The sequence below is a fragment of the Lissotriton helveticus genome, chromosome 7, assembly GCF_964261635.1.
Source record: "Lissotriton helveticus chromosome 7, aLisHel1.1, whole genome shotgun sequence".
In the NCBI taxonomy this organism is placed as follows: domain Eukaryota; kingdom Metazoa; phylum Chordata; class Amphibia; order Caudata; family Salamandridae; genus Lissotriton; species Lissotriton helveticus.
The window spans coordinates 1566202563-1566223927 of record NC_136068.1 but is presented as its reverse complement, the minus strand read 5'-3'; the positions used below and the strand labels follow the sequence as shown (position 1 = coordinate 1566223927).

At 46.4% G+C, this 21365-nt stretch overlaps 1 protein-coding gene across 3 annotated transcripts in view; it reads right to left on the bottom strand.

The window, feature by feature from the left end:
• The window catches only part of TTYH1 (tweety family member 1), a 271334-nt gene that overhangs the window by 85444 nt on the left and 164525 nt on the right, over positions 1 to 21365 (bottom strand). For all 3 annotated transcript variants that reach the window (XM_078655064.1, XM_078655065.1, XM_078655063.1), the window contains exon 3: positions 10699 to 10810. In XM_078655064.1, coding sequence (XP_078511190.1) covers positions 10699 to 10810 — 112 coding nt within the window. The remainder of the gene's footprint in view (positions 1 to 10698; positions 10811 to 21365) is intronic.

Here is a 21365-nt window from a genome sequence, read left to right as displayed (position 1 = left end):
TTTATTTTGAATGTATTTTACAATCCACAAGTATCCACCTTGTAGAGGGTATCTCAGCACTATTGCACAGTATTGATTACACAGTGGTGACCAGATGTAAGGGTTATGAAGATGAACAGCCATGTTTTCTTGAAATGTGAACACTAGAGATGGATAGCGAATTCCAGATGGAATAGGGTTCTAAAGAATGGGTCCCCGGTTTCTTAAAGCACGCCACCCTCAAGTCGTAATCTTATATTTGGTGGACCTCAAAGATCTGCAATGACAACAAAATAGGAATAGTAACTAAAAGGCTTTGTGGCAAAAGTAAATCACAGAATATGTATACATGTGGGGTACTGTTTTGATACAAACATACTTCATCGTTGGAGACATAAATCTTTGCACACACGCTAGGTAGCAGCAGTACCTGTCTGTAATCCAGTACATATGGGGAGCATACTTTTATTTGTTAACAAAATCAGGCAATTTTATTTCTTGACATGCTGATATCTTTATTTCCAGTTTTCAAGCATCAAGGAGGCAATATGCCCCCACCTCTGGTGCTCTTTTTCAGCATTTTACGTCACAGGAATAATTTGGTGGGCATCTGATTTTTCGTTGTAATAGTTGCATTCATTTTGTCCAATAGAACAATCACAATCTAATTAACAGGAAACGGAAGCCCCAGTGGAAGATATCCAACGACATAGTCATGCGTTGCCTGGAGGAGAACAGGATATACATTTTCATTTATATAATGAAAGAAGGGGAGTCTATGACACTCGACAAAATGCATCCACATTATATTTGAATGCCTAAGACCTATGCAAATACCTAACTGCAAAAATTGGGTTGTTGTTTAACTGGGTTGTGAGCCCTGGCCAAGTGGCAAATACAATCCTTGTCAGGGTAAGGCACAATCAAACCCCAAGTTTACCTGTTCTCAATGCCCTGGTAGCTTGGCACAGAGCAGTTAGGCTTAACTTAGAAGCAATGTGTAAACTATTTGTGCAACACTTCAAACAGTAACACAGTGAAAAAACACACCACAAAAAGGAGCCAACCAAGGAGTTGGAAAAGTAGAGTAGTTATTAATAAATAAAACAAGACCAAAATAACAAACATCCAATCAGTAAAAACAGAGATATTGAATTTTAAAGGTTTTAGGTAAAATAGCACCAAAAGGCGTAAAACGGAAACTGTGCTTACGTTGGAGGAGCGGACGATCCGCAGCTGCTGGCTTCGGGCGCACAAGCGCTCCGGTGCTGTTCGCCCTTACGCCCCAGACATCCCGCTCGGGATGTGCACTGCTCTCCCTCATGGTGGCGACTGGTCCGCCCTAGCAGTCTGGGAGGAACTTGGCCTGCATGTGGTCGGCGACCTCTACAGGGACGGCTCGCTGCTCCCGTTTCAGGAGCTGCGCGACTCCTACGGACTGCCGAGGGGTGGATACCTGCTGCATGCTGCATTGGTGGCAGGTATTCGTCGATACTGGGGGAGTGGGCTCACTGAACCCCCGACCTCGGAGTGCTGCCAGTACGTGGTGACGGCCGCTGGCACTTATAAGGCCGTCACGTGCCTTTACCGACGGCTGACATCTACGGCCTTGCGACCCTTAGACGGGCTACGAGCCAAATGGGAAGGGGACATCGGGCGTCCTATTCCTGACACGGTGTGGCCACAGTTACTGCGCAGAGCATGGAAGGGCACAAGGAACGCTAGGTTTCAAATGGTCCAGTTTTTCGCTCTACACCGAGCGTACCTCACACCGACGAAGCTCTCGCAGTATTTCGAGGGGGCTTCCTCGCTTTGCCCCAGATGCGGAACCGCGGATGCGGACTTCGCCCACATGTTCTGGACTTGCACCAAGCTAGCGGATTATTGGGAGGCGGTAATGTCTTGCCTGAATGCTGTCACGGACCGGCAGATCGATCTTGACATGGGCGCATGCCTTTTGTTGTGGTTCCCTCACACCCCTCGCAACCGAGTTACCAGCAAATTTTGCGACCTGGGTTTAATACTGGCTAAGCGGGAGATCTCCATGCATTGGAAGTCAATTCAAGGCCCCAGCTACCTGCGCTGGAAGACCACACTAGAGCGCTGGGCGAAAGCGGAGAGTACATTGCGGCTGCGACAGGCTAGGAGTCTTGACAATGACAATGCGCTGGAGGTGGCCAGGGCGTGGGAGGCCCTGGTGGTAGCGCTCCAATTGCCGGATGGCGACCAGAGCGAGGATGAGGGGGGGACCCCGAGGTGAGGGCACCGAACATGGGATTCTCCACACTCCCCAAGGTGCACACACTACTTACACTTACTGCTGACTGATCTGGGGGGCGGGAGCCTCTTACCCTCCACTGTGGGCCTTATTCAGGACGAGTGCTGATAACACATCATCGACTGGAGGGGAAGAGCACGACACACTGGCTACGGGGGGGGGGGAATGTGGGAGAGGGGGGGATTAGTTGGGGACTGTTCATTATAAAAGGTGTCTTGTTGGAACTGTGCCGCTTTATCGCATCGTTACCTGATGCCTGACTTGCTTTATCCTGTAATGTATCTTTCCACCTGATTGCCAATAAAAACCGTTTTTGCAACAAAAAAAAACGGAAACTGTGCTATCTGGTCAAGCTGGACCGGTACAAAGTCACAAGGCCAGGCCGACCGCGATTGAGTGTGGGTCAGCTACAGGGACCTAGTTAGGCCCGCTGAACAAAGTACCCTAAATCCAGGTTTGTGGAGTGTTTCGTGGTTCAGTGTCGAAGACGAGTCTCACAGCCAAGGAAATGCATTGGTTCCGAGATGCTGTGAGGCTGCGGTGTGAGGTCCTGTTGTATCAATGTCGAGAGTCCTGGCGGCGGGGCTTGCAATCCAATGCCTGGTGTCGTGATGCAGTGCGCACTCAGGGAAATACGTCGGTTCCAGAGAGCTGCGAGGCTCTTTTGCTGTCGACGAGAGATGCGAGGGCCTGCACTAAGGATGCCTTGCACAATGGTGGTTCCGAAGGAGAGGCAGGGTGTGGCACGATGCGAGTCTTTGCCATGAGTACTATTCACGCAGTAGAGGATGTGCATTGGTTCTGCATGGGGTTGCATAGCAGAGATGATGCATCAGTTCCACTGGATCCACAGAGGCTGGCAAAGCATCTAAGCGGATGTATGACGTTACAACGCATACTTTTACAACGCCTACCTTTACATCGCAAGTTTTACAACACATACCATTACAACGCATAATGATTTTGGGCGCTGGATAGTGAATAGTTTAATTTACTATTCCAACTCCAGTCCCCGTGGATAGTAGGGAAGGTGTTGGATCGTACATTAAACCTATTCCCTATCCTAGAGCGCCCCCCCCAGCGCTATGCGTTGTAATGGTTTGTGTTGTAAAAGTTGTGTCGTAATGGTAGTGCGTTGTAAAAGTTTTGTTGTAAAGGCTGTTCACCCATCTAAGCCCACTTCCAAGGGTCAAGGACTGGGGTAGACCAAAGGATGGCAGAGGTCAGGTGCAGATGCAAGGTGGTTGTAAGCTTGTTATGACCCTGAGGCTTCAGATCAGGAGGCCAGCCAACTAGCCCTTGGAGTCACTCTGTGTTCTGGGTTCAACAGATGCAGTTCCACTCCTTTTCACACAGGTGAGAGGGGAGTAGGCAGCAGGTCAGCACAGCAAAGCAGGCGCCCACAACCTATTCAGTTATCAGTGAGACTGTGTCCAGCTCCTCCCTCCCACCCTCCAATGATGGACCATTCTTTCACCCCCAAACTCCTATTGTGTGTGGCTGTCTAGGGGAATACACAGAGCCCAACTGCCAACTATACCCAGTCATTTGACCAGAGAAAGGCTGGAGGCACCAAAGTGTGAAGGCAAGAAAATGCAAACGTTCTCAAAGTAAACACAATGAGATGATGGACGGAGCGCTGAAACTTTTCAAACACTCACCCACAGTCACAGATCTGGGTTGTATCCATCATCGTTCTTTAGCTCACTTCGCCACCTCAGTTCAGACCCAGCAATATGCAAATCAGTCTTGACCCTGTGCCTCATGGGAACAGTCCAGCCCGAACCGCCAAGCCAGGTCTTCCCTGAACCGGAGACAAGCATCCTGGGATCGGTTTCGGGGTAACACCCCACATCAGCCAGGCTAGCTTGAATCCAGTGGCAAAGTGAGCAAGGGACCCACATCTGGGCATACCCTGCCAACTTAGAGCGAACAAAGTAAACGCAAGGAGATGATGTACGGAGCGCTGAAACTTTTCAGACACTCAACCCCAGTCACAGATCTGGTATGATCAATCATCGTTCTTTAGCTCACTTCGCCACCTCATCAGACCCAGCAATATGCAAATCAGTCTTGACCCTGTGCCTCATGGAAACAGTCCAGCCCGAACTGCCAAGCCCGGTCTTCCCTGAACCAGAAACAAGCATCCTGGGACCGGTTTCGGGGCAACAGCCCTCATCAGCCAGTCTAGCTTGAATCCAGTGGCAAAGTGAGCAAGGGACCCAAGTCTGGGCATACCGGTCTTAGAGGTGAGAAAGTTTTTTTTTAATTTCTAAACTTCAGATGATCTGTGGAAAAACAAAGATGTTTCACTTTGATACATTCACTTCACAACAATTTATATTGAATATGTCCTTAGTTAACTCTTAAAAATAGTTCTGTCAGCTACATAATGCCAGAGAAGGTTTGTGTTCTCCAGCACAACACCATTTTGCTCAGAAGGGACAAGCACAAGATAAACTCCCAGGGAACGAATCTGCAAACGTTTGCTGTTGCACACAAAAAACATACAAAAAAAGCAAATATACAGAGAAAAATTCTTATTAGAGGCTTGACACTTTAAATAATAAATAAAATGTTTTAGACATATCTGACGAAGGACCTGTCTTTTGGGTACTAGTTAAATGGAAGCACAGTTCAATCTTTCCATTGGTTGGACTTGTCCCTGACTGAGTGCAGTGAGGAATGCACAAATATATCTTGCTCTGTCGTTTCCTAAGTTCATTCTGGGTTGCAGGTTGTCAAAAACAGGAGGGTCACTATATGATTTACTGAGTCACTTGGTTCTCTCTGCCACTTTGAGGAATGATGTAAAGAGAAGACTCCAAAGCTTGCTTGTTAAATTTGGTGCTAGCACATCATTTGGGTAAAACTGTAAAGTGTAAACCCTACAAAAGACAGACCACCTGATAGAAGATTTAGACAAGGCAAGTGGTCGGGTGCCACTAATATGAGAAGTAACAAAGATCAATTGCAAAGTCATGCATCAATACATAACAATAGAACATTTATGTACAAAGCCGACAGTAAATGGCTGAGTCCAATGTCCACGAAAGAGAGCTGGGTGGAATATTAAAGAAGAAACTAGAGAGGAAATGCAGTCTAGTGAATCATTGTCTAGCTGTGCAACCAAGAGATCTGGGCTCGATGCCCAGCTTTGGCATTTAACAGCAACTTTAACTCTCAAAAGACATATATTTTATATATGTGACTGTATTGTAATTATGTAATGCGAACGTGTAAACACCTCACTTTGTAAAGGGCGGGCCCTAGGCCCTCATACTGGAAATAACTGGGACGCAGGACACACTGCTTACTCGGTGCAACTGGCCCAGAGCACGTGCGCTCGGCCTCTTTTATTGGTACTGTGTCACATGACCAGTGACATCAGTGGTGGGTGGGTGTTAGGTGTAAATACAGAGTTAGCACTAGAATGCTAAAAGATTCTAGGGCACTACATCCCTTCCCAAATTGGTTAAAAATTAAACCAAACAGAAAAAGTCCAAAACCTGTGGGGGAAGGAAAACACAGAAAATAACATTGGACTTGCGCTTTCAAAATGAGTCTCTTTGGCTGCTTGCAAGCCGCAGGCAGTATAGTTCTTGCGTTCAGGACTAATAGTTCTCGGTGGCACGGTTCGCAGTTGTTCGGCGGGTTCACTCTTTGTCGGTGCTGTCTGTCCAGTGTTCTCAGCTCTTCCTTTGCTTCGCTCTGTAGGTGATGAGAGATAGATGGATGACATGGGTGTCAACAGTCTTCTGGTTTTGTTCTCTCTTCTGGCTTTGTGATGTTTCCGGGCAGGCTTTAGTGTTGACTCTTGGCAGGTGAATAGAGTAGGTGCAAACATCCCTCTCACTAGGATGCCCCTCTCGCCAGTTTTCTTCTGCCACAAGATGTCCGGGAGGACCTCTTTGCCAGGTTTCCACTGGACTGGTGTTTTCGGTCGTGTTGCTCTATCATAGCCTTCGGGCCGTGAGCAGGGCGCTCCACGAGCCTCACCGTCGTGTCCTAGTTCCACCTGAAGGTTGAGTTGTCGACTCTCTTCATTGCTCTCGAGGCTTTCATCCTCTTGGGTCCTGCAGACGTGCTTCTGTAGATCTGTCTCCCGTGTGGGACTTGCTGCCACCAGAGTTCCTTGAGGCCTCTGCTTCTTGGGTTGCCACGGGTCGGTGTGGAGTGGTCAGTTCATCAGCTGGATGTGTGAGCACTCTCGCCATTCGATCTTCCGCTCAACCCCAGAGGTAGATGTCGCCAACAGTCTATCTTGCTCTCTTCTGCGTTCGCCATGTGGATGGATGACTCGTAGGTGGTTGTCTTTGGTCTGCTCTGCCGGTGCTCTTACCAGGCTTGTTCTCCATTGCACTCCGGTGTTCCAGTGCCTGTCACCTTTCTTCTTTTCTTAGTGGCGGTGGCCACTCTGTTCTTTCTTCCTTCTTCTTAACCTGACAGTTGTGCCACTCTGATTACTTCTTCCTTCTTTTCTTCTTAGTGGCAGTGGCCACTCTGTTCTTTCTCCTTTCTTCTTGAAGTGACTGGGTGTCACTCTGACTTCTCTTTTCTTCCTTTCTTCGGTGGCGGCGTGCCGCACCGATCTTTCTTTTTCTCTTCTCCTCTTTTCGCGACGTACCCTGTTCTTTCTCCTTTCATCTTCTCTGGCCAGGCTTCCCTATGCAGCGCGCGCACTCTGCACGTGTCTTCCTGGTCTTGTCCTAGTCCTAGGACACTATCTTCTTGTTACTCACTTCCCAGGGTTAGCGTCGCGACCTTCACATCTTCTTCCTGTTGCTTTCGTTAGTTTGTGTGGTTGAAGTTCGTGGGTCTGGGTCTTCGGACCGCGCCGTGTCTGAACTTCTTGGACGTCGTGCTGGTCCCTTCTGCCGAGGTCTGGCAGGTAGGATATGTGGTGCTGAGCTTCTTGGACCTCGTGCTGGTCCCTTCTGCCGATGTCCGGCAGGTAGGCTTCTTGGTGCGACCATCTGGCTGGTCGACTTCGTGCTTTGTAACCAGGCTGAGTGGTCAGGTTGCTTCTGTGTTGAATCTTCAATGCTGCGGGTTGTCAGCGCAACCATTTTCTTTTCATCGCAGTTGAGTTGCTTTGGTGCGCATCTGGGTGCGCTCTTCATGTCTTCTCTTGTGACTTGCTGCTTTGGGCTAGTGCTGTCCGCACTGCTGCGCATTTGCGTCATGCGCTTTCGCACTTCCTGGTGCTGGGTTCCAGAACTATTGTTGGTTCGTGTGGGGGTGTTCCTACTTTCGCCATTCTGCTGCAGCGATGGCCTGTGGCCACTAGGCATCGCTGTCTTCTCTTCTGGCATGGTGTAGATGCTTATTGGGTGTTTGCTTCAGGAGGGTTGCGTCACCACTCCGTTGACGTTCTTCTGATCTTGCTTCTTCTGTTTGGTGCTGGTTGCGATTCCTGTGAACTTCTTCGCGTGGGCGCACTTGTCGCGCGTTCTCTTGGATATCCTGTGAGGAGTCACTGCACTCCTGGCGTGCTTCTGGGGCTTCAGGCGCGATTCTTAAGTTCTGTCGCGTACTTGTGCTTCCGGCGCGTTCCTGCGCCGTTTCCTCCCAGTGCCTTAAGTGTAGGTCTTGTATCTAGTTTCGCGGACTGTCTCTTGCGTGCTCTTTAGTTCCTGTCTGCTTGAGAGTAGCCACCTGCCAGCAGGTGGTTCTCTATCAGTCTCTAGGCAACGCTTGTGTGGGGGTCATGCAGTCTTGGCGGCGTTCTGGTGTGGCAGTGTTCTTGCCCTTGGTCCTTGTGACCAGTTAAAGTCTTCCTTTGTCGTGGCCGCAGGCTGGTTGCTGCTCTTTGTAACCTCTTGTTTTATTGATGATGTGGCATTTCTTTCCTTCTCTTAGTTGTGGGTGCAATTCCGTATTTTGGCCATTAGATGGCGGGGGATCTCGTGGGCAGGCACCAGCAGTCTCTCCCTACGTTGTGTGTCTTATGTCCGGTGCAGGGTTTCAGTGGCTCTCAATATGCTGCAGTGTTCGTGCTCACTGCCCTCGTGAAAAGAGCACCTTCGCTGACGGCCACTGCTCGCACCGTTTTACGTCGACCCTTTTGGTAGGTCTTTATTGTTATTTTATTATGATAGTCCTTTGTGTTTGGGACCCTCGCTGTATCATGCTCCCAGCAGAGTTCCGCTCACTTCTGCGTTGCGGCCGCATACGCGGCACTTCACACGTTCCCTTCACAGTCTGGGGGGGGTGTGTGTGCGGGGGCGGCATGCTTTGGTTGACTGCCACAGAGGGACAGCATGCTCGCTTGTTCTCTGTTTGTCCCAATTCCGACTGGGACACCAGCCGTTTCTGTTTCTCTTCCTAGCGCTGCAGGCTGGAGCTGCTTTTACCGGCTGCGGCCGGGTGCTGGGCTACTCGCTTCCCCACTCCGCTGCTGCAGCCTTACAGATCACACGCTGCGCGGTGTGGAGAGGTGTTGGCGCTTTGCGGGTGGGCTCCGCTTACTTCAATTAATGGCCCGGCAGCTCTCCTCACGCTGTGGGCTCCTTTCGCTGCGGGCTCCTTTCCCCGCCGCCGCGGCAGCTTTAGTCAGACGCTGCGCGGCGGGGCGGAGATGGTTGCATGCAGGCCGCGGGTGGGCTCCGCGAGCCTTGCTTTGTCATCGGGGGCATTTGCGGCCGACGCCGCGTCACAGCAGGCAGGCCGCGGGTGGGCTCTACGAGCCTTGTCTTGATTGCGGGGGCCAGTAGTCAGCGCCGCTCGCACTTTTAGGGCACAGTTAGTGTTTTTAGCGGGTGAGCTCCACTTTGTATAGTCCTGGGCGGCGCTAGCAGGCGGCTGCCATTATCGCTGTTATGATCATCGCGGGTGGGCTCCGCTTTTGGTGCTTTACAGTCTGGGCTCACCTTCGGCCGACGGGCCTGTTCTTCCGCGGGTGGGCACCGCGATGGCTCCGCTTGTCCTTTCAGGGCACCGCCGCGGCAGGGCGGACCATGGCAGGCCGGAGAGGTGCGGGGTGAGCTCCCGGTCACCTCCTCCTTCTTCTCTAGGCTCGGGGCTCGACACACGCCCCACGGGCCTCTCGGCGGCCGGCTCGATTCTTCGCAGGGGGTGCTCTCAGGCGAGCAGCATTCTCTTCCCCTTTTCCTCGATGTTCGTTTAGCTGGCACGCGTGGAAACAGCTAAACCCTCGTCGCCATTGTAAAGGGCGGGCCCTAGGCCCTCATACTGGAAATAACTGGGACGCAGGACACACTGCTTACTCGGTGCAACTGGCCCAGAGCACATGCGCTCGGCCTCTTTTATTGGTACTGTGTCACATGACCAGTGACATCAGTGGTGGGTGGGTGTTAGGTGTAAATACAGAGTTAGCACTAGAATGCTAACAGATTCTAGGGCACTACACACTTGATGTACACAAGCTTGAGTCGTTTCCCAACCTTCCCCACCCATTGAAGTAACGTATTCCACTGCTCTCTAACAACGGTTTCACAATGTAAATATAATGCATACATAAATATAGTAAAAGCAGCCAAAGAATTTAGGAACAAAGAAACTGAACATAAAAATAGGTGGTGTGAAAAAAGACATATCACTAGTAAAGTTATGAATGTCATGTCCATCACATTATAAAAATACACGCACAATACAATATTCAATATGATAACCATACAAATTAAAATAATGTACAATATTTGTTACATTTCAAAACAAGAGACAGGGTGGGTATTTAATAGGTCTTTAGAGCGCTTATACAAGATGCTACCAAATTAACAAAAAAAAACTAATTCTGATTAGGCACTAGGAAACTCTATAACTGTCATTTATTATTGTTAGGCTTATTTTCTTTTCTCACACCCTTCATTACTCCAGATCTAGAAATAGAATTTGAATTGGATTTGTTCAGATTTTTGTGAGAACAAGTTTCTCTGTTGAGTAGTGAGCAACCCACAAGTGATATTTTATGTATGGGTGAAACTACAACTTCGCGTTGAAAGCCACAAAACGATAATAGAAAACTATGAAAGTAAGAAAGGAACAGTGCAGAAAAGAAAACAATCAATAAGAGTAAACGAAATCGATGGTGAAGGAAATATAAAATGTTGAAAGCAATTAAGTACAAGAATGAAATAGAAATGCACGAAGTGGGAGAGAAAAGAGGAAGACAAAAATAAAATCAGAAAAAAAGAGAATGTAGAAGTGGAGGGAAAGATCATGAGTAAAATAATAAAATGAAAAAATACTAAGAAGCAAAATGGCAATACTAAAACCATAAAGAAAAAAATAACCTGAGGGAATATAACTGCATTAAGAAAAAGGAAAGGAAAGTGACAAAAAATAAAAAAAGATAGAGGGATAAAGAAAAATACGTTTTATGCAACAGATATAAAGAACATGGCACACTTCAGAACCCATTGTGTTTTACAAAACTTTCTTCTGAGAAGCGGTGATGCAGGTTCCATCTTTTTACTCACCAGTAAGTCGATGGAGGTCAGCGTGTGGTTAGCGTGTGTGAGAGAGTAGGTGACCTGGTAGACGCCATCATTTGTCTCACTGTTGCCGTAGAAACCGATGCCGATCCCAGCACTAAAGCCAAAATGAATGAAGGCAAAGAGAAAGAGTTCAGACAAATATGTTTATTTACTAATATCTTGTGACAGATCAGGATTCACAAACAAGGATCGTATCCTCAATTAGTTGAGCCCCAAACTGAGCATTAAATCAAAGGTAGGCTAAGACTTGTATGGGCTACTAAAGCAGAATTTTACTTAAAGGAGAATTTACGCTGATGGAAAGGTTTTAGAGTTTCAACAGGCTGTTTTCACTTTCTGCATCCAGCACAGTCTTCAACTGATGAACTACTACACCACACATACTTAAATCCATATACATATGTTTTATTGCCCATTGTACAAGGAACAATGGTTGTTGCTATCCTAGATAGCTGCAGGGAATTCCTACACATCTGAAGTGGCCATATTGGAATGGCATTTTGTTAAAATAAAACGTAATGCATTTAAGAAGGCAGCTGTGGAAGTGAATGCTTTTCCTTTTTAGGTCTTGCCTAGTAGACAGAGCATTTGCTATTTCTGAGACAATGGCCTATGATACCATTGGCATGCTTCATTGTCATTGTCATCTGCTTGTTTTTTTATTCATTAGTATGAGTGGGCTTTTCTACTTGTGTTTTTCCCTCCCTTGAAGCATGGACATATTACTGTATGCTTACATTGCTCTCATTTCAGGTGATACTTTTTCTTTAAACAATCTACAAGAGTCCATCTGTATTCTAGCTGTCTCCCAAGTGATCTTCTCTTTCCCTCTCCATGCTGCTCTTTCGCCTGGGTGCTTCTCCCCAACTACCCTCCTTGATGCGCTTGCCCTTGTGTGCACCCCAACCACGTTGCTTTTCTTGTCCATGTACCTCTACCCCCTCTCAGTTCCAAAAGTGCACTCTCTTGCCCCTTTGCTATTCTTTCCCTCCCTCTACATTGCTGTCCCCCTTGCCTGTTTGCTCGATTCTCCATCATCAGTGTTGCTTACCCTCAACCTCACTCTTGGACTCATCGCCTCTAGCCCTCTTGGTGTTGCCTCCAAACAACTGTGCTGCTTCATCTCCCACCAGCCCCCTCGGTAGCTTCCATGCTCCCCTCCTGTGCTGTTTCTCCACCTACCTTCACCTGTGTTCTTTCCACCCCATCCACTTCCCAAAAAAAAAGGAAAATATTTCTCATGGTTTTTACTCTTAATGAACTAGAATTGGATCAGCAAATATAAAGAAAAAAGTGGCCATGATGCACAGCATTGGGAAGCTGTACAGCATAGCTAAAGCCATTGACAAAGCCAACAGTTCTCAAAAGCCAGACCTATTGGCTTTTCCAATGCTTGTTCTGCGAGCTGACTACACTGTTTGAGGGTATTAAAGCATCATTTCACGAAGTAAATATCATATGACAAAACAATTTGTCCTAAATATCCTTTACAAAAATGTTGCCCAGTGCATGTATTAATAGAAAATCGACACCCAACAGCACTACATTTTTGTAAACAATATATATATAACAAAATAACTATTTCTGACAATATTTCTACAACTGATTTAAGCAGTTAGGCAACAATTCACCCCTAGACAGATTCTGTCGTTTTGTGGTGGTAGCTTTTGAAAGTGTAGAACCTGATTTGGTAGATTTTTCAAATGTAGCTGATGTTGTTAAAGATATCAATGCGACTGGAAGTATAAGGTTTTAGTAACAAGAACAGAAAGGTTCTACCTGACTCGTCCCTTCCAGCCCTCTCTGTCTGATGAAGCACTTGGAGGCCATATTTAATTCTTGCTTCTACCCTGGCAGCTCAGCTCCGGCCTTCCTATAGGCATCTTAGCTGCTGAACCAATATTTGGATTCTTTGTTGCCCACAACCCACACTGGAAGATGTTACGGGCAGTAGGCACTGCGAAAAGCTCCCACGAATTACACTGCACCTTTCGATCAACCACATTTTAGTTACAAATTCATCTTAATAAGCTACAGCTTTTATGAACCTCAAATTCTCTGGACTGGCGACCCGGCTTCTTACCTGGTACCCAGCAGTGGATGGTAACCTTCATGTACAAAGATGAAGCTAGGGACCATATAAAAGCCCCTTGTTCTGAGAATTAGGGTGACAACTTAAATGCAACCTTGCATCTCAATGGCAGCCAGAGGAGGCACCGCAGTACTGACTTGATGTGTCACCTTCAAAGGTTACAGTTCTGGTTGCCTTTGGATACTGCTGCTCATTTGCATCTTTGCATGGTACGAAGGCTTAGGAATAGGGTCTCTTTCAGAGGTGTGGCACAGTGGCCAGGGTGCCTGACTCCGGACCAGGGTTCATGGTTCGATCCCCGGCTCTGGCGGCAGGTTAGCTCAGCACCATGTGACTCTGGGCAATAGCTTGCTTAATCTTCCCGTGGCCCATAGTGCCGTGACACCTCTCCGGAGGTAGCTGTGCGCTTTACAAATACTGGCATTTACATTTAGATTTTCACCCACCAAGGCTTTCATGAAAAGCCAGAGAGGCTGGTCCACTTCTGGATCTACTCCTGAGTGTGAGTGCCGCGCCGGACGCTCTGTTAATACTAAACCCGTCATATATCTGAGGCTCTTTTCTGACTAATATTGCACCAACTAGGATTCCGTCGTGTTACCCTCTTGACTCTTTGCCTCGAGACATCATTTTCATTCAGGTGAAGTGACCCACTGGATCAATGGCCATTGTAATATTGAAGTTGTTTGAGTTTCTGAAGCGGTGAGAAGGAGTTGTACATATTAACCAAGCTTGGACTTCGAAACTCAAAATGATCAGCTATCGTGACATCTGAATCTGTCCTTCTGCATGTTGCTGAAGCAACATGTATCTGACAAGCCTCTAGGAGCTACACACCCTACTGGCATGAAAGAAGATCACTGGCAAGTGGCAAGAAGAAGAGGGCATGCCCTGGAATGGGATCCACAGCCACATCCCTACTTTCCTACAGGGAATGCGACTGGAAAGAAAACAAGAGCTGCCAGGCTTGCGCCTACAGTGGTCTTTCTGTAAGCAGGAGGATCCTTCAGGAGGTGTGACTGCAAGTCCTCATGACAGCTAAGTAGAAAAGTGAACTATTGATGTAGTATCCAGTGGCCCTCTGCTTAGCTTGCAGAGAGAAGAATTGACCCTCCCAGTTCTCCTAGTATACGCCCAGTATGAACCTTAGGTCGAGTTCGCCTCGAAAGGTCAAGGTCCCGAGAATATACAAAGTGAAATGGGGGTGAAGATTGTTCTCTTACTGTGGAGGGACACTCTGGAGCACTTTACAGCTTGCTGTAGGTTCGCAGGCTACACTGCAGATATTTAGGAATCAGCTGAAGACCTGGCTATTTACCCAAAAGACTAACCTGTCTTTTCTAGCTTTTTGTTTTGGTCTTTTGTTCCGTCTAGCGCGAAGACACCTTCGGGTATTGCGCACTTTATAAAACTATTCCATCTCATTTCATTTCTAAGTCTGAGAGGAATGTCAAACCAGCACAGCCCTTCTCCGACGAGGGTTTGTGAGGAGCGAGAGAGGGAGCATGCTCAGCATCAGGAAGAGATACTGGGGTCATTTGTCATGTCATGGGCAGATGACTCTCGCCGGCACATCCATGCATCATGACTCCTAAGCTGCTAAAAGGAAGGATTTGAGTAAAGGCAGAAGGGTCCAGGGAGAGGCAGTGCTGTTCCACCATAAGGTAGGACGATGGGATGTAAGGGGACAGTATGGGACATTAGGGTGCACCACCAGGCCCAGCTCCTCTGAGGAACCCGGGGCTCGGCTTCACTTCCACATCATAACCGTACAGCTCTTCCCCAGTGGTTGAATACACTTAACATTTCATATCACAACCGTTTTGAGGGACACAGGTGCATATTTCACCTCTTTCCATGATAAAATACGACTTCTATGATGAAATACCCGTTTTATTTTATGCTGAAATCTCTCCATAGCCATTAGTCTGTCTCATTTGCTTGAGCGGTTGCGCCCAATTTGAGGGTTCTCTTTCTGCTGCTGCTGGTAGATAGCTACATTATTCCTTTTTCAGGATTCTTATTTTATTAACCAGTAATGTAGAGCCTTATTTACAGTTCGACAGATTGCCTACTCCATCAAAATGTGGAGAATATCCTGTTCCCCCATATTACAAGTGCCATAGGCTATAATGCAAGCAGAACAATTACCACGTTTGTAATGGAGCATCCCGCCTGCCAAACTCTAAAAATCTGCATGTTTCAGTCATCAAAAGGAACAAGAGGGCAGAAAAAAGCAGAGGAAAGAGCAAAATGAAGAGGTGAGCGGAAAGCATGAGGGAAGAATAAAAAATTACAAGCTTGGATTGCGATTTGACGTTCTGCAGCAGATGAAGGGGACATCTGCTCCCTTAGTGCTAGGACTGAAAAAAATACTGAAATCCAAAAGATCCAAAACTGTTACATTGAAAAAACATATTCTCTATTTTTATATCATAATTAATATACATTTCACACACAAAACAATAGCGTTTTCATTGTAAAATGTGTACAAGGCAGGAGGCAGAACTGTAACACCTCTTCAAATGCCAAAGTAGTAAACTGGAGAGTGGAGAAAGGCGGCCTATAGAGTAACGCCATTGAGGGGAAATTGGAAGGCAACATAAACAGGTTTTCGAGGTGAGTCCTCCATAAAAAGAAGAACAAGCATTGACAAAAACAATACATTTTGTTTTCCAATGTTCAGTGAGGGAGGTGACCGGTTTTGCAAGTGCAGGAGCGGCTGTGTTAAAAGTATCATAAGTAATGAAAACATTGCTTCCCATACTTTCAAGCTGGCTGCCGCAATGTGTGATGTGTTGCATTATCACATGTTTTTACTCTACGGTGGAACATATGTTCTATCACTCAATGTGGCGGCAAGTATAGAAGCAATATTTCTATAACTTTAACATATCTGGACAACTCCATTGGTTTTGCTAATGTCAGCAAAGTTTAAAAGTTTTATCAAAGCGAAGCCAATAGCGACTACCACCCTGGATCACTAAGGACATCACCAAGACCGTCATTCGGCACATGAGATGCAGCCGAGGAGCAACCAGGGGGAAGAGCAGGAGTGGAGAGATGGCGGTAAATGGCAAAGACATCCACTCCCATTGAGCGCTAAACAAGTAATAACAAGAAAAAACACAAAAAAGTAGTTCCATGATCCAACAGTGGAAGGCTACATCCTATCCAATAAAAGCAGGCTAAAAGAGCTAAGCTCCAGGAAATGAACAAACAGGGGTAAAGCCATCAATAAAAACAAGGGAGCTGACCTTGACAAAAAACTAGCGAACCATGATTAAGAGTTGACACTGTGGACGTACTCCAGAGCGCAGGGCTCACGGTTCGATCCCCGGCGCTGGCGGCAGCTCAGTCTAGCATCATGAGACTCTGGGCAATAGCTCACTTAATCTCTCCAACGACTCCCAGCGCCTTGAGACCCTTAGAGGTAAGTAGTTTGAGCTTTACAAATACCAGATTTAGGTTTAGATTTGGATTTAGAATTCAGACTATTGTATACAATGCTACCTGTGACAGACAGCTGGAGTTGTCTGTAAGGAGGACCCAAAAGGAAAGAGGGAGTCTTTATTCCTTGTGTTTTTTTATCCTTTGAACTTTAGATTTATAATTTGAGAATAAATCACATTGTCTTGATATTTTCTGTACTAGGCAACAGAACCTCTATTACCCCCAGCGATTCAAAACTACAACAAATCTGCTGATGCGGTGCAGATGACAATCCCCTGGAACATGTACCACAAGTAGACATCTAAAGTCAGTTTTAAAGCCCAAAATCATATGCTTCAGTTTAGTTCTTTTTGGTCATCTTTAAGCCCCAAAAAGGCAAGAAACCCCTCCAGAAAATATCAGCCAGCAAGTCGAGGGCTTCCATAGACCTCACTGTGCTTAGATTTGGGGCCCCACGAAGTATACTTAATCTGCAAATCATCCAGTTTCTTTCATCTTTGATATCTCTGAGTCCTTCCCTTCTGATCCTGTGCCAAGATTTGGATTCCTCATATCCCACTGGCTGCCAGCCTTATACTTTGAAAGAAAATAATCTTAAATCTGAGGCTTCATGTGAAAGTATCAAATGTATAACCAAGAAACCCATTGCCACGAAACAACCAAGAAAGTCCGTCACCATAAAACAATAACCAAGAAAATACCTTGTCAAAAACAACCCAGAAAACACATCACCTTGAAACGATACCCAAAAAAACCTACTGCCATGAATCAACCAAGAAATCCCATGGCCATACAACAATAACCATAAAAACATCATCAAGAAACATTTACCAGGATATCCCATCTTCATAAAAAGCAACCAATGAAGCCCATTGCCATAAACCAATAACTAAGAGACCCCATCACTGCGAGACAATAACAAAAACAAATCACCACGAAACAACAACCTAGAAGGCACATTATCAGGAACGAACCCAGAAAACACATTAGGTAACGAAAATTAAAAAAATCTAGTAATGAGGTTTTTTTTTCCTGGTGATTACGTCATTTACTCTCAAAATAAGGCTTTTAAGTAATTAGAAATCCAGAAAAATCTAATAACTAATTAAGGTTTAGAGTTCGAATGTTGTGATTTCCCTCCACAAAAATACCCGAAGCACGGACCACAAACAAGGCGTTAAAAGGGAAAAGAAAACAGAAACAAATCTGAAAGGAAAGTGATGTCACCTCCTTTCAAAGTGAAGAATAAGGTTGGCGAGGGCCAGCAGCTGAGTTAAGAGGGGGGCGGCAGCATTACACACTGCTGGGTGATGAACACAGGCAGTAACACAGCAACAGGGCCTGCGCCCTGGGGAGCACGCGCCGTGAAGGCATCAGCCAATTATCCGGAAGCTGGCAGGGAGAGGCACTGGTAACCAAGCGTCGGTGGCAGCGCTGGGAATTGGACCCAGCGCCCCCACTCCAAGTCTCTTGGTATTGGCGGGGCAGGAGAAAGCAGGAGCTGGAGGAAAACAGTGCACAAAGAGAGGAAGTGGATTGTAGTGGAGAGTCAAAGAGAATGGTAATAGAAACAACAAGCATTGGCAAAGCCAATTGGTCTCGCCAATGCAGGAGCTCTCGGCTTTGCCTTTCTGATTTAGCCATGCTGTACACCAGTGTGGCTGCTGTTCAGCATAGCTAAACGTGAGTGGCATAGACAAGAGTGGCATGGAGTATCATAGAGTGAAGTGACGAAGGGTAGAGTAGAGTGTTGTAGAGTGGCGTGGCAGAGAGTGCCGTGTATTGGAGCGGCATAGTGTGGAGTTGCATAGAGTGCATATACTGGAGTGGAATAGAGAAGAGCGGACTGGTGTAGAGTGCATTGGCATAGAGTGTTGCATAGTATAGTATAGTATGCCATGGAGTACAGTGACCCTGAGTGCAGTGGTATCTAATTCAGCGACGTGCAATGCAGCATCATAGAATGCAGTGGCTTATTTTAGAGTGGTGCAAAGTAAAGTAGAGTGGCACAGATTAGAGTGGCCCAGATGGAGTGTAATGGCAAATAATGCAGTGCCTAGAGTGCAGTAGAGGGGTGCAGAGGGCAGTGGCATAGAGTTGAGTGATGCAGAGGTCAGTGGTGCAGAGTAAAGTCGAGTAACATAGAGTGAAGTGGAGTAGAGTTGAGTGGCATAGAGTGTAGTGGTGTAAAGTGGTGTAGGGTGATGCAGAGTAGAGTAGCATTGTGAGGCGCAGTACAGTACAGTGCCGTAGAGTGCAGTGACATAGAGTGGGGTAGCGTAGAGTGTAGATGCGCACAGGAGAGTGACACACAGTTCATTGGTGGAGAGTGCAGTGTTGCAGAGTGTCAGAGTGCAGTGGTGTAGAGTGGCGCAGAAAGCAGTGCCATTGATCACAGTGATGCACAATAGAGTGCAGTGGTGTAGAGTGCAGTGACATAGAGTGCAGATGTGTAGAGTGCATTGGCATAGAGTGCAGTGGTTAAGAGTGGAGTGGCATTCAGTGCCGTGGCATAGATTGGAGTGGACACAAAGTGGAGTACAGTGGCGTAGGGTGCAGTGGTGCAAAGTAGATTGTTTCAGAGTAGGGTGAAGTGGAGTAGAGTGGCATGGTGCATGGTAGAGAGCAGATGCGCAGAGTGGCATAGAGTGTAATGACGTAGAATAAAGCAGTGGAGAGTGTAGTAGAAATGACCATTACATTTACACAGAGATACAGTTTTACTAATACAATTATACAGTGCACAGACACAAATGTATGTCAATTGCATCATCTAGTGTAATTATTTTTTTGATCATATTAAAGTATTTGTTTCTAACACACTTCAGAATTAACATAAAATGTGCTTCATTTGTGTTACTAATTCTGATATATTCTGAAATATTTACACCGTTCATTTAAATGTTGTTGAGTGCTAGAAAAAAGCACTTTCCTACCCCCAGTTCCCAGCAAGATTGTCACATAAACTCTCTCACTTTGAAGTCACAGAAAGAAGAGTAAACAAGCGCCTTTCGATTTCACAGCAAGTGAGATAAGCTAAGAACAAGATTTACAGGCCTGTGTACAGAAGGGGAGCGCTCGGAAAGAATGCATTCCTAGATCTACTTTCTAAATATCACCAAGATGTCTTTAGCAATCCAGAAAGCTGTGCCGTCGGTAGACTGCGCCCTAAAAGGCCCGGAAAAAGTATTGTGAGTAAGTAGCAGAGGATGAAAAGGAGGGGAAAACAGAAATCAAGAACAGGAATTAAGAGGGATAGGTGAAGATGATAATCATAGGAGAAGGGAGTTAATAGAGAAAGCAATGAGTGGAAGAGAAAGAGAGAGATGGAAAGGGATCGTAGAGATAATGCATAGATGGGTGCTATGTTTACACCCACTTGTGGTGCGTGTCTAGTTCTAGGAATACAAGTGTACACTCTGTGTACATTTCTCAGAATGGTACAACATGCCTTGGAGTAGGAACGAGAGGTTCTTAAGGTGGTTACTGAGACTCGTTAAACCTCATCCGACATAAACAGAGAGTTAGCCTCCAAATATAAGACCCTCTTGGACAGACATGGGATTCGTTGCATCAGCCACCACAGTCCTGCATGATTTTTGACAGCATTTGGCCAAGACCAGAACCCAGCATCCTCTCCAATTTTACAGATGGCCCGAAATAAAAAATATTTGGATTCCTTTGAGAAGAAATTCCACTGAAAGATTGTCTTCCCTTCTGACCGGCGAATTCAAATGTGCTTCTAGCAGATAGAGCCACCAAGCGTGAAGGACCAGTGGTTGCCTTACAAATTCCCACCACTAGATCAAATGAATTGTTCACTGGCCCACATGATTCTAAACAAAATGTCTTATTCGTTATGTGCGTGAGTTAATTTTTACAAAGTCTTAACGTAAAACCCTGTCAAATTTGAACCTTTCCACTGAGGCAAACTGTACTAGAGCCCTTTATGGACTTTGAAGTTTTGTTAACCAAAGGAGTGGACAGGACATAACCTCCACGAGCCATAGAAAAACAAAAAGATAAATATGCCAGTGACCTCTGTGGCTGTACCAACCTGTGAACTAGTAAGACAATGATCAACCATTCCCAGTTAATCAAAGATTAAAGTGAAAGACAGTCAGCAGGATGACTCAGTGAGATATTCACTTGCTGCTGAAATATCCAGTTATCTGCCCCAGGAAGCCCAAGCAACTCCCCTAACATTCCTATGTGGCTAAATTGCATACCCTTAAATCAAACCTATAAACAGCAGAATTGTGGTATGAAACACATTAATAAAACAAATTGTTGTTGTTATTATTATTGAGGGAGAGTGTCCTATTGCCTCCAGTCTTAGAATGGGATTGTGTAGGCGGACGAGTGGCCAGACTGTGTTTTCCACTCTTTCCTATTTCTGAGTCAGGGACAGATAGAAAGGGTCCTCCTTCCTTGGAGTTTCTACAACGGCCTCACTGGGGTAGAAAAGTGGATGGGGCCTACGTCCCACATTGCACCTTTACAATCTATCCTTCGTGAGCTAAACATTAAGAAGGAGACTCTTCCACACAGTGTATTTGCCATTCGAAGGGAGAGTGGCTACACATGAGGTCTGTGGCTGGTGGAGCACACTCTCAGTGCAATGACAGTAGCTCAGTCTCCACCTCTTCACCAAAGGCAACAGCTGCAATAGCAGCATTACGGCTCACCCGGATGCTGGCTTCTAAACATAGCTGGGTGATTGGTTGGGTTGAGAGTCACTTTCTCAGGAAGTGCCTATCAGCCTCTCTGTTGGGTATTGTGCCTACTTTTTGATGTGGTTTTCACTGATTCCTCCCCAGGACCTCTTCTTCACTAGGGTAGTTCTGTGCACACCTATGCCTTCCCAGTGTGTTGTCCGCAGCAATTACCCCTTCTTGGGAGGCGTGCATCAAATGCCTGGAAGTGGCGGCTACTTGTGTCCATGAGGTGTCACCACATGCACAACTCACTCAGAACCCAACAGCATCTTCAGATGTCCACGCAAGGGCAGAGTCAACCAACCCCCACTCACTCCCATCTCTCCTGTGATGGAGGACTTAGAGTGACGCCCTTCAGACAGCGGGGAATCCATGGTTACCCAAGA